General features: G+C 29.5%; 3 protein-coding genes across 3 annotated transcripts; 1 reads left to right on the forward strand and 2 right to left on the reverse strand.

Moving 5' to 3' along the window:
* Window positions 1-229: 229 nt before the first annotated feature.
* Window positions 230-2,049, reverse strand: LOC123298526 (ankyrin repeat family A protein 2). Its single transcript, XM_044880556.1, has 3 exons — window positions 1,393-2,049; window positions 613-760; window positions 230-543 (listed from the first exon to the last, which is right to left on the reverse strand). Exons 1-3 carry the CDS (start codon window positions 1,969-1,971, stop codon window positions 497-499), a joined length of 774 nt encoding a protein of 257 aa, XP_044736491.1. The 5' UTR covers window positions 1,972-2,049; the 3' UTR covers window positions 230-496.
* A 1,034-nt stretch (window positions 2,050-3,083) lies between these two features.
* Window positions 3,084-5,761, reverse strand: LOC123298524 (tyrosine--tRNA ligase, mitochondrial). The gene is made up of 8 exons (XM_044880553.1): window positions 5,616-5,761; window positions 5,407-5,554; window positions 5,163-5,347; window positions 4,251-4,464; window positions 3,976-4,054; window positions 3,644-3,919; window positions 3,319-3,507; window positions 3,084-3,255 (listed from the first exon to the last, which is right to left on the reverse strand). Exons 1-8 carry the CDS (start codon window positions 5,759-5,761, stop codon window positions 3,092-3,094), a joined length of 1,401 nt encoding a protein of 466 aa, XP_044736488.1. The 3' UTR covers window positions 3,084-3,091.
* A 1,049-nt stretch (window positions 5,762-6,810) lies between these two features.
* Window positions 6,811-8,978, forward strand: LOC123298515 (protein prenyltransferase alpha subunit repeat-containing protein 1). The gene is made up of 2 exons (XM_044880543.1): window positions 6,811-7,000; window positions 7,074-8,978. Exons 1-2 carry the CDS (start codon window positions 6,921-6,923, stop codon window positions 8,266-8,268), a joined length of 1,275 nt encoding a protein of 424 aa, XP_044736478.1. The 5' UTR covers window positions 6,811-6,920; the 3' UTR covers window positions 8,269-8,978.
* Window positions 8,979-10,874: the final 1,896 nt, after the last annotated feature.

The raw sequence follows: 10,874 nt of genomic DNA on the forward strand, positions 1-10,874 counted from the left end.
AAAAACATGATTTGGATGGCATACATACAAAATTTTGTTCTTAAATTCAAAAAAGATACTTTTTTTATTATTTATTTTTTTGTAATTTTTAAACTAAATGGCTGCAAAAGCGTTGCCATCAAAATTTCATCCCAATCTTCAATACCAGAAGGAAAGGAAGTACTAGAAAATTCTTTCAAATAAAAATAATTTAAAATAAAAAATATATTTATTGCTTTTTATTTACAAATATTTTACAATAATTTAAGTAAACTTCACTCGATCATCATTCATCATAACAAAACACATAAATTAAAAATTTAAAGAAAACTCCGGTACAAAATCATATGTGGTCGACTCGTTCATAGCATCGTAACTCCTAAGTGGGTGAACCAATTTTGATTTTTTGTTTGCTTGATAGGTAATTTGATCGATTTTATTCTTATCGAGGCACATAGACATAACGGTCAAAGTTAAAACACCGCTCTTTTTACGTCGGAGGTTAATAAAATAAACTTTAATTTGATAATAAAGTCAACATATAATTTTCAATGACGGCTTGTGCTGAAAACATATCATATATTTAGTCTTAAACTTAATCAATAAAATTACAAAGTTTATCAATACTTTTACCTAATTTACTATTATTTTCTACTGCTAAACTGTAAGCTGAATCCCCGGCATCATTACTCATCGTTATATCGGCACCGCGGAGTAACAATTCATTACAGCTATGTGGATGATCTCCATAAGCAGCATACATTAAAGCAGTATTACCCAACTGTAATTAAAAGAGTAATTAAAACTCAAAAATTATAAATTAGCAGCGCATTGGACATTATTTTTCGAAATATGTCCAGAATTGCTTCGAAATAATAGCTTTTCGTACATTATTTTACGCGAAATCATAAAACTATTATCCCAGTTGTTAAATGAATCCAGTTTTTGTATTTTTTGTGCTAAAATTACCCCATTTACCAAATTTCAACAAATTCCGAAACAAACTTTTTGTTTTTTTCTCGATTTTTTTAAGAAGTTTCTTAAGTCAATAATCGGGGAAAATATTATATCTCCGATTACGATAAAAATATTTATATATGGTCATTTTAACCCAAAAAAATACAAAAAACGGGTTCATTTGATGATTGAATGCATAGTTTCTGAAATTACATCCAAAATCTAGTAATTTCTTCCTGATTTCAGCTAATTCGTTCGAAAATGTATGCTTAATGGTCAAATGAACTACATTTACTTAACTTTTGTGTAACTCCCCCCCCCCCTCTATACATATTTTTCTAATCAGCTTTACCTACAAAAATTGAATAGAAAATAATATTTTTCTCGAAGATTTCCGAAATGCTAGATTTCCGAAGTTATAGAATATCATAAAGAGAATTTTGAATTAAAAATTACATGGTCCGTATGATTCACTAAAGCTCCTTCATTCAACAATATTCTCACAACATCATGATGTCCACCAGCCGCCGCTAACAACAACGAAGTTTCACCATCTTGTCCAACATAATTCACCTTCGCACCGTTTGCAATCAAACGAATAATTGCAGTCATTTGTCCATATGCAGCGGCCCATTGTAACGCAGTTAAACCATTACTATCGACAATATCCACCGATGGTTCATTTTTAATATCATGCACTGTAATTTCACCTTGGCCCGCTCGTGTATGAAAATTGATATCTGAATCATGTGGTATTGGGGTCTCGGTTTGTGTATTACCACGTTGTAAATTTGTTAGAACGGTACATTTCGATGATTTATACGGTTGGAATGCACTTTTTCTAGTCGCATCTTGCCATCGACCTGGTGACCATTTTGTGTTAGCTGTTATTGATGAAGTTGATGTTGGAATTACTTCATCTTTTAATTTTGTTATCACGTTCGGTTGATACACATGATTTACTTCGGTTTTGATTAAATAATTATCGGAATAGGGGTCAGAACTTAAGTCAGTAACTTCTTGTTTTATTTCCATGGGTTAATTTCCATCAAAACCACAAACATCGGGAAAAAATATTTTAAATTTTTCAATTTGACATTTGAATATGTCAAACTTGTTATTTGCAGTGATACCAATCTGTCATTATTTTGTAATACCAAAATAATCTTGAAAACATAGCTGAACCCCCCTGAGTTCAGATTGATAGCTATTTGTACCTATACTTTTTCCCAAAAGTCTCAAAATATTCGGTCCTTAACAAGTTCTAATTGTTATTTACTCATATTTCTAAAGCATTTAAAAAACCTGCCCATAAGACATACGTAATACCTAGAGCTTTGCAATAGCTCTCTTGTAAACACAGATTTATATGCTGAACTTAGATTGCTATTTGTATTTTTGCTAGCTATTTGTAATTTTGTACCTTTACCTTTTCTCAAAAGTCTCAAAATATTCTCAGTTCTTAACAAGCTCTAATTTTCATTTACTCATATTTTAAAAGATTTAAAAGATATGTTCATAAATGTACGCAAACAGACGGTGGGAAGGGAGGGGAGCAGTATACAAGATTGTGAGCGATTTTCATTAACAAAATCATTTTTCCATTTATTATTCGATAGTCTTCCTGTGGGAATGATAAAAAAACGAATAATTCTGGGACCTGCGAAAGAGAACGCACCGTTAATTTTTGTGTTTAAAGGTGTATTTTCTTGCTCATGCTTGATGCTGATATGGAAGGTAGAGATAAGAAAAACCATCTTAAATAGGGGTCAAAGTCGAAAAGTATCCAGCTGAAAACAGAAAATAACATTTCTATAACTGACCAGAATGGCGCTTGTGTAGCAAAAATTGTTTGATGTTATTTTCTCTGAAACTTGTTTAAATCTTTATCTTACTCTTATTACTTTTATGTTTAACTTTTGACGCTGGATATAACTCTATTTCTTTGAGCTAGATAGAATCCTAACTTGACGGTCAAAGCCAGCGTCAAGCGTCATCATGAAGTTACATCTTAAGAAGTTATTGTTTAGGAAATTTTGAAAGAAAATGTTAATTTAATTCTAATTATACTATATTTACAATAAAATAATTTACTATATTATTTGCAAAAATAACAGATTTAGAAATTACAAAAATTAAATGGCAAACTTTCTGGCTACTTAATCCACCGTACTATATGATAATTTTTCTTCCCAACCCGTATTAAAGTTGTATTCGTTGGTAATATATGAATGCCAGGTACAATCGCTTCATTAATGTTTTTTGCACGTTGATGGTTAATATAAAAACCTCCAGCTGATATAATTCTAAGCGCATCATCTACAAATAGGAACAAATTTAGTTAAACTTTTTCCATGGAAAATTCAAATACTTTATGCTTACGTTGAGATGGAAAACATTTAGCTTTTAATGCTAAATCTAAAACAGTTAAACCAGGTTCTGGTAATAATTCAACAGTTCTAGCACCTTCAAATGCTTGCGCTAATTCATTGGCTTGTAAAATTTCTAATGATTTAAGTTTGTTCGAATACAAAGCATCGGAAACCTTTTCTGCAGTTTTTACACCATTTTCTATGAAAGTTCAAAAAATGAGTTAAAAGATTTAATAATTGTTTTGGTTTGTCATGGAAGTATAATATAAAAGGAAGCATCAGTTATAAAGTACATTCCAGTTATATTCTTATTTCCATGGATTGGTTGTGTATACCTCCATGAACTAATAAAGTAACTTCTTGTGCAAGCTTTTTTAAAGCTGGCCGTTCCGAAGGATTTTTCTTCTGTAACGCTTCTAAATGATCTATTTCTGGTTGTTTTAAAAATGTAAATAATTTTAATAATTTAAGTGAATCAATATCTTTTTGTCGAATCCAATATTGATAAAATGAAAATTCTGAACTTCGATCCGAAAACAACCATACAGAATTACCAGCTGATTTACCTAATTTTTCACCAGATTCCGTCGTTATCAATGGTAAAGTTAAACCTAAAAGATAACTAGTTATTAATAATAAAAAAGTAGACATTCTGGGAAATACGTACCATAACATTTTGTTTTATGAAATTTCCCAATTAGATCATGTCCAGATTTTATATTACCTAACTGATCACTGCCACCAATCTATAAATAACGAATTACTTTATACTCCCATCAATTATTATTGATAAAACTAATTTTAAAGTGGAGATCGATTGGCATGAAATTACGGCAGGATTTTCATAATTTCCCAACAGTACAAGATTTAAATCAAAAATTTTCAATTTGACTCATCACTCTCTGTTAACAGCGAAATTTTAGTTTAAATAGTAAAACTTACTTGAAATCGACAGTTATATTTATCCAGTAAATATAACCAATCATAGGATTGAAATATTTGATACATAAATTCAGCACAGCTCATTCCTTGCGGGGATGATAAACGTTCTCTAATCGATGTTCGATTCATTAACGAACCCATTCGAAAATGTCGAGCTATTCTCATAAATTGTATTGCATCAATATTTTTATACCAATCTGCATTGTTTATGATTCTAAAATTTTGTTTAGCTAATAATTCCTCAAAAATTATGGGATTTTAGGGTTTCTATGATGCCTTGATTTCTTGTTCTCGTGAGCTTGTTTTTATACCATGTATATATGAAATATACATAGTATATTAAGTTTAGTACCAAGTTTGTAACGCCTAAAAATATTGATGCTGCGAAAAACATTTTGGTATAGGTGTTCATAGAATCATCTAATTAATCCATTTCCAGTTGTCTGTCCGTCTGGCTTTCAACACAATAACTCAAAAACGAAAAGAGATATCAAGCTGAAAGTTTTATAGCGTACTCAGGACGTAAAAAGTGAGGTCGAGTTCCTAAATGAGCGATATAGGTCAATTTGGTCTTGGGTCCGTACGACCCATCTTGTAAACGGTTAGAGATAGAACAAAAGTTTAAATGTAAAAAATCTTCCTTATAAAAAAATAAACAACTTTATTTTTGAAACATTTTTTCGTAAACATCACTGTTTACTCGTGAGGGCGCAAATTAGTCGTTAATTGTATAGCATGTATTTTTTGGGGATATCAGTTATGTATATGAGACATGCGTGTATGTGTAATGTGATAGAGTAATCAACACTGTCTTTGCATGGTATTTCAACAGTTAACTCAGTCAATTGTTTGTTTTCACTTGTTAAACATTAATATTGAAATCAAGGCACCAAGGCTAAAAAATTGTATTACACAGGTGGTTTCAAAGGACTTTGGTGTCCTCTGTCTGTCCATAAATATTTTTCATGATTCTTAAAAATTTGTTCAATATTCGCATGAATACGTTCAGTATTTTTCTGTACAATATCTTTAGATATTTCGGATCTCTCTGTTAATCTTCCGCTTGGGTCTCCAACTTGAGCTGTTGCACCTCCAACCTTAACATAAAATATAAAAATTGTCAAATAGAATTTAAAAAGTTTATATTATTTCTTACCAAGGCAATAACTTGGTGCCCAGCACGTTGCAAATGCAATAACGAAACTAAAACTAATAAATTTCCAATATGTAAACTATCAGCGGTTGGATCAAATCCAGCATAAACAGTTTGTGGACCCCCATTAATTAAATCTGCAATTTCTTTACTGAAATTTCAATAAATAAATAAATATAATCATTTTTCTCATTCATAATTCACATACTAACCTAGCAGTATCGGGAAATATGTCCTGAAAAATTCCACGATCACGTAGTTTAGATATATTATTAGTTACAAAATATCGTTTTAAAAAGATTTGTTTAAAAAAGGGTTTAAAATTACGACTACAAGTTTTCCATGGTTTGGATAACATTTTTTTAAGAGTTCATAATAACTTATTTTGAATTTTAAAAATATTTTTATTTATAAATTATAACTAATAGTGTTTTTTTAACTCTATGGTTTTATGAAAAAACCAAATCTGACCATGGACATATAAACTATTATAAATCATCAGTTTTATACCTAACGTAATTTGGCCACCCACAAAATTTTGTTTCGGGTTAATTAATTATAAATCTTTTTTAATCTATTGTCCGTCGTTTGTTCTTCATTGTTTGATCATTAAAATTATTTCTTCGATCGTTGTTTATTTATTATTTACTAAACAATTATTTGTCATTAAGTTAGCCCCCCATAATATTGATTTCCACTTTTTCCCCTTTATTCAATGTATTTTAAGGTATTATTATGCCAAGATAATGTCATTTTTTAGATAATTGTTATGAGAACTAAAATCGACAAAAAGTAAGAGAGCGAGGTATATTTTATGTTATTTTAATCCCCACCCCCTAACAGAAGAGTGATTTATGATATAAGTAGGAAAGTGGGACTAACTGGATATACTTATCTAAATTCCCACCCCCTGACAGAATAGTGACTTATGACATATGTATAATTGACAATATTTATGGCAAGAGGGCGGGTTATATAGATAATTTAAACTATAAAAAGAGTGAAAAATTTTTAACATAAGGAAAAATTCATTTAATTTAAAAATATAGATGTTAAGCATACCAGGATACGCACCAGCGTACTTTGGTTTCAGAGTCAAGTTCTATAAACACACAGCCACCAAGCTTATTTATTACCATGTAATTAACTTAATAGTTACCTTTACTAAATTTCGTATAGTGATACCCATATTACGTCTTCAAATTGGATGCCCGCGTTTTTGACAGTTTAAAAAAGGTTTAAAATTTAATTTAAGTTTTTGGCAAGAAAGGGCTTTTTAAAAAATAAGGGAATACCCCATTACTAGCGCCCGCGATCTACCTTTTTATGTCTATGGGCACCACTCATTGTCCACCCTTCAATACCAACCAAAAAAATGAAAAATTACTCGAACAATATTAACACAGTTGTCAAAAGTTGTCAATTTAATAAAATTCGAACCTAACAAATAAGGACATAAATAAAAAATAATTTGGCATATTAAAAATAATAGAAAAATAAAAAAAATTATAATAACAATGCAGCAATACAGAGAAGATCCATTAGTTGAAAAAATATTATCTGATTTACATAAAGCAATAAAAAGACACCCTGAAATGTAAGACAGACACAATATGTGGACAATACAAAAAAACATAACAAATACTAATTATATCAAAAATTATTTTCAGTTGTGAATTTGAAATAATTCCATCAACTGAAGCACAAAAAAATAAATCACCCGTAATTTATATCGAATCACATTTAGGATTAGAATCATGGTGTGTCAAACATATATTCACATACATTCATAATACAATTATATCGTTACGAAAATCTAAATCGAAAATACATGATACTCATCGTTTAGAACGTTTGTTGCTGGGTGGTGTCATTCTAAATCCTGATATCAACACCTTTTGGAATATACGTCGTGAACTAGTCCTCGAAAATAATATTGATATAAAAAATGAGTTACATATTAGTCAAATAGTTTTATCCCATAAACCAAAATCGAATGAAACTTTCATCTATCGCGAATGGATTCTACAACGAATGATTAAAATGCAAGTAATACAAGTCGATGAACAATTACATAATTTAATTCAACAAGAATTAAGTATCGCTTCGAAGGCAATTGATAAATGTTCGAATAATTATCATGCTACTAATTATAAATTGTATATTATGCGTAATTTAGCACCGTTAATACCTCTTTATTTCGAAATAATTTTACAAAATGAGTTAAATCGATCGGAGATTAACATGTCGACTGCTGTCTCCGATAGCAGTATATTTTATTATCGTCAACAAATTATAAACATCTTAAAAGATGTTCCGATACAATTAGACGAAAAATACTTGAATAAATTACAAATTTTGCTAAAACAAAATGTCTCGTGTAAAGATATCGATCGGGCAAGTTCGAATGATATGATAATTACCCTCTTGGGTAAACCTCCCAGTACAAAATTGAATACATTTCGTATAACATGCTTATCGAATTTTCTAAAAGTTTTAACATCGGAATTAGTATTTATATCGGAATTAAATCGAATGTTTCCATGTCATGAATCGATTTGGTATCATCGACGATTCGTTTTATGGGAATTAATGTTAATTCTATATAATTTCTATGATAAAAATATGATTAGTAAAAAATTTATGTTTCATGAAGAGCAACGGATTTCGAATACTTCGATGAATATTACACAACAATCACTTACACACTTCGAACAGTGTGATACATTTTTGGATTGTATAGTGTTGTATAAAATGATTGTGAATAATGAGAAAAATGAACTTGAATGTTGTGATTACGAACAAAATAAATTTGTGGATCGACATAGGAAATGGCTTATATTGAATTTTAATTTAGTTGTTTAGAGAAGAAAAAATATCTGTTTTTTTTTTATTATCCAGTCAAATTAGTCCATAAAATATAAGTAAGGTTACAAAAATTCCCATAGAGCTAAAAATTGGTATGAATGTTCAGAATACTATTATAAATAAATTGTGAAAAGTCCCCATCAATCCCCCTTGTGATCATTCAATTTGCTACAAAATGTGTCTCTGCACCGTTTTTCATAAGTGCTGCCATTTTCGTGATATAGCGGTTCAAAGAATTGAACAAATTATTTTTTTCGTAATACATTTTTGAACTGTTATATGAGGACTTATTTTTGATGAACCAACTTCTTATTCTTGGCGCTGTCTTTTCACAGCATCATACTCTTTCGAGTATTATTTTTTCAACACTGCACATGAATTTTTACAGATGTCTGGTCTTTCAGATACTCCGAAAATTCACCACCTCTTTCAATACTTACGACTAACAATATTTTATGGAGTATGAGACGAGGCAGGTATACGAGCATCACCACGCTGACAATTGAATGAAAGACAGATGTTACTCAGACCATGCTACTAAATAAAAATAGGGACGGAGTTCTTGACGTTGATTTATATTCTAAAAATTTTTAAATTTGTATGTATAAGATATAGGGACTAATATTTTTACTCGTATAACGGTTCAAAAATGTATATAAACGTGTATATTATGAATAAAATAATTTTTTCAATTCTTTGAACCGCTATATGACGAAAATGGCAGCACTTATGAAAAAAGGTGCAGGGGTACATTTTGTAGCAAATTTAATGATCTACAATTTGTCTGAACTATTTTTGCTGTTAAACTCACCGTTTTGCTGAAAAACGCGAAAAAACTATAAAACTTCCCCCCTCAATAAAATTTTTTGCACAAGGGGAATTGATGGGGACTTTTCACAATTTATTTATAATAGTATTCTGAACATTCATACCAATTTTTAGCTCTATGGGAATTTTTGTAACCTTCAAAGTGTAATTTGACTGGATAATTATTTGTTTTTTTAATGTTTATTATCTTTTTTTTTTTATTTTATTGTTATTAATTATTGCAAATATAATGTATTTTTTAAAAGGAATTTGTACAATTTTTTTTCGTATATAATATAATATATTATTTATAAATATTATTTAATTTTAAATTATGCAAATTTTAAAAAATCCAAATATATTATTATTTTTTATCACGATTTGTTTTTAATATTCAACTAAGATTTAAAAAAAAAAACAAGTGAAAACAAATAATTGACTGCAAAGCAGCAGGTTGAAGACATCTTGCTTCGGATAACAGGTTGTTTTCAAAGAGGGCACAGAGGAACCCTTGGTCTATAGGGTTTTTCATTTACAAAATGATTCTTTTTTGTTTCGGACTATTTTCAATCAAGTAAAGACATATCTTATATCTTCTATCCTTGTCAAAAAGCGCTGCTTGAGAAAGATAAAATATATTTAACTTCCTTAGGTTGAATAGTTTTTTGACAACTGTCCGAAACAAAAGCAAATCGATGAAAAGGTCTATTTGCTAGGGACCCATTTGCGGTATCCCTCGAAACAATTTTTTTTAAACAAAATTATCTCATCAAATAACCACTATAATAATGATAAATAAAATTTAGTAATGGAACGCGAGTTGATGTTTTTCACATTCAATTCAAATATTATCCTCATTACTAAAATATTCACATTTTTCATTAATAAAATTGTTCTAAACTAAATATAATATTAAAATAAAAATAATAATACGAACAATGAACTGGAGGTTACTGGAAATAGTTTTTCTCTCTCTAGAATCGAGTAGATTAAGCAAGACTACAGCAAAAATTAGTTAAAAAGCACGCCTGAATTCCACCTTCTTGTTGACCTGATTCAAGTTCATTCGTAGAAGTGCGGCAATGATTTAATATAAATCGAACGAAAATAGCTGGGGCACACGTTGGTAGAAACATTTTCAAACGCACAACTAGTACCGGATTAACCCTTGTCGGAGCCTCTGGACAATGGTTTTTGCCAGTTAACTTGGCCCCCATCTCGATCAAATTGGTCTTTTTCTTCTTTTTTTATCTTTTCCGGAGCCCCTAGGCAGTATCCTAATCCAGTTGGAAATACTATTCTAAACAATTTTTGCAATAAACATGCAGTAAGTTATTGACTTAATCCCTATTATTCTATTTGATGAGCTGCTCTTATCAAATTCGATTCAACGTAAACCCCATCCTTTTTTTACAAAGATATTATTATATTACACCCACTTTGAATGCCAGCATCGTATACTTAATTAAGAGTAAAACAGAAAAATAAGAATCTTTTTCAAATTTATTTTATTCAATTACGCATTTAATTGAAAACATAAGTTCATTTTTGTATTTTAAATACAAAATTATTTTCTCAAAGAACTGTACATCATAATACAATAAAATATATATGTTTTGGGAGAGAGAAGAAAAACAAAAAATAATTTGCATCAAAATTCACATTGTTTTGAGTAAAAAAAGAAATTTTATTATTATTAAAATATTGAATGTTCATAAAATAGTAATTCAGCACTGGTTTTATTATTTTAACATATTGGGTAGGTCAATTATAAAGTATTTAATTAAATGAATAAA

Source organism: Chrysoperla carnea, chromosome 4 (assembly GCF_905475395.1).
Source record: "Chrysoperla carnea chromosome 4, inChrCarn1.1, whole genome shotgun sequence".
Lineage (NCBI taxonomy): Eukaryota > Metazoa > Arthropoda > Insecta > Neuroptera > Chrysopidae > Chrysoperla > Chrysoperla carnea.

What these genes read in the sequence shown, in the direction of transcription:
- LOC123298526 (XM_044880556.1), bottom strand. Translation starts at nt 1,971, where the DNA reads ATGGAAATAAAACAAGAAGTTACTGACTTAAGTTCTGACCCCTATTCC. An exon ending in TAGTGAATCATACGGACCAT is followed by an intron (nt 761 to 1,392) that starts GTAATTTTTAAT and finishes TTTTAATTACAG; the next exon opens with TTGGGTAATACTGCTTTAAT. An exon ending in AGAAAATAATAGTAAATTAG is followed by an intron (nt 544 to 612) that starts GTAAAAGTATTG and finishes ATATGTTTTCAG; the next exon opens with CACAAGCCGTCATTGAAAAT.
- LOC123298524 (XM_044880553.1), bottom strand. Translation starts at nt 5,761, where the DNA reads ATGTTATCCAAACCATGGAAAACTTGTAGTCGTAATTTTAAACCCTTT. An exon ending in GGCACCAAGTTATTGCCTTG is followed by an intron (nt 5,348 to 5,406) that starts GTAAGAAATAAT and finishes TTTTATGTTAAG; the next exon opens with GTTGGAGGTGCAACAGCTCA. An exon ending in TAAATGTTTTCCATCTCAAC is followed by an intron (nt 3,256 to 3,318) that starts GTAAGCATAAAG and finishes TCCTATTTGTAG; the next exon opens with ATGATGCGCTTAGAATTATA.
- LOC123298515 (XM_044880543.1), top strand. Translation starts at nt 6,921, where the DNA reads ATGCAGCAATACAGAGAAGATCCATTAGTTGAAAAAATATTATCTGAT. An exon ending in ATAAAAAGACACCCTGAAAT is followed by an intron (nt 7,001 to 7,073) that starts GTAAGACAGACA and finishes AATTATTTTCAG; the next exon opens with TTGTGAATTTGAAATAATTC.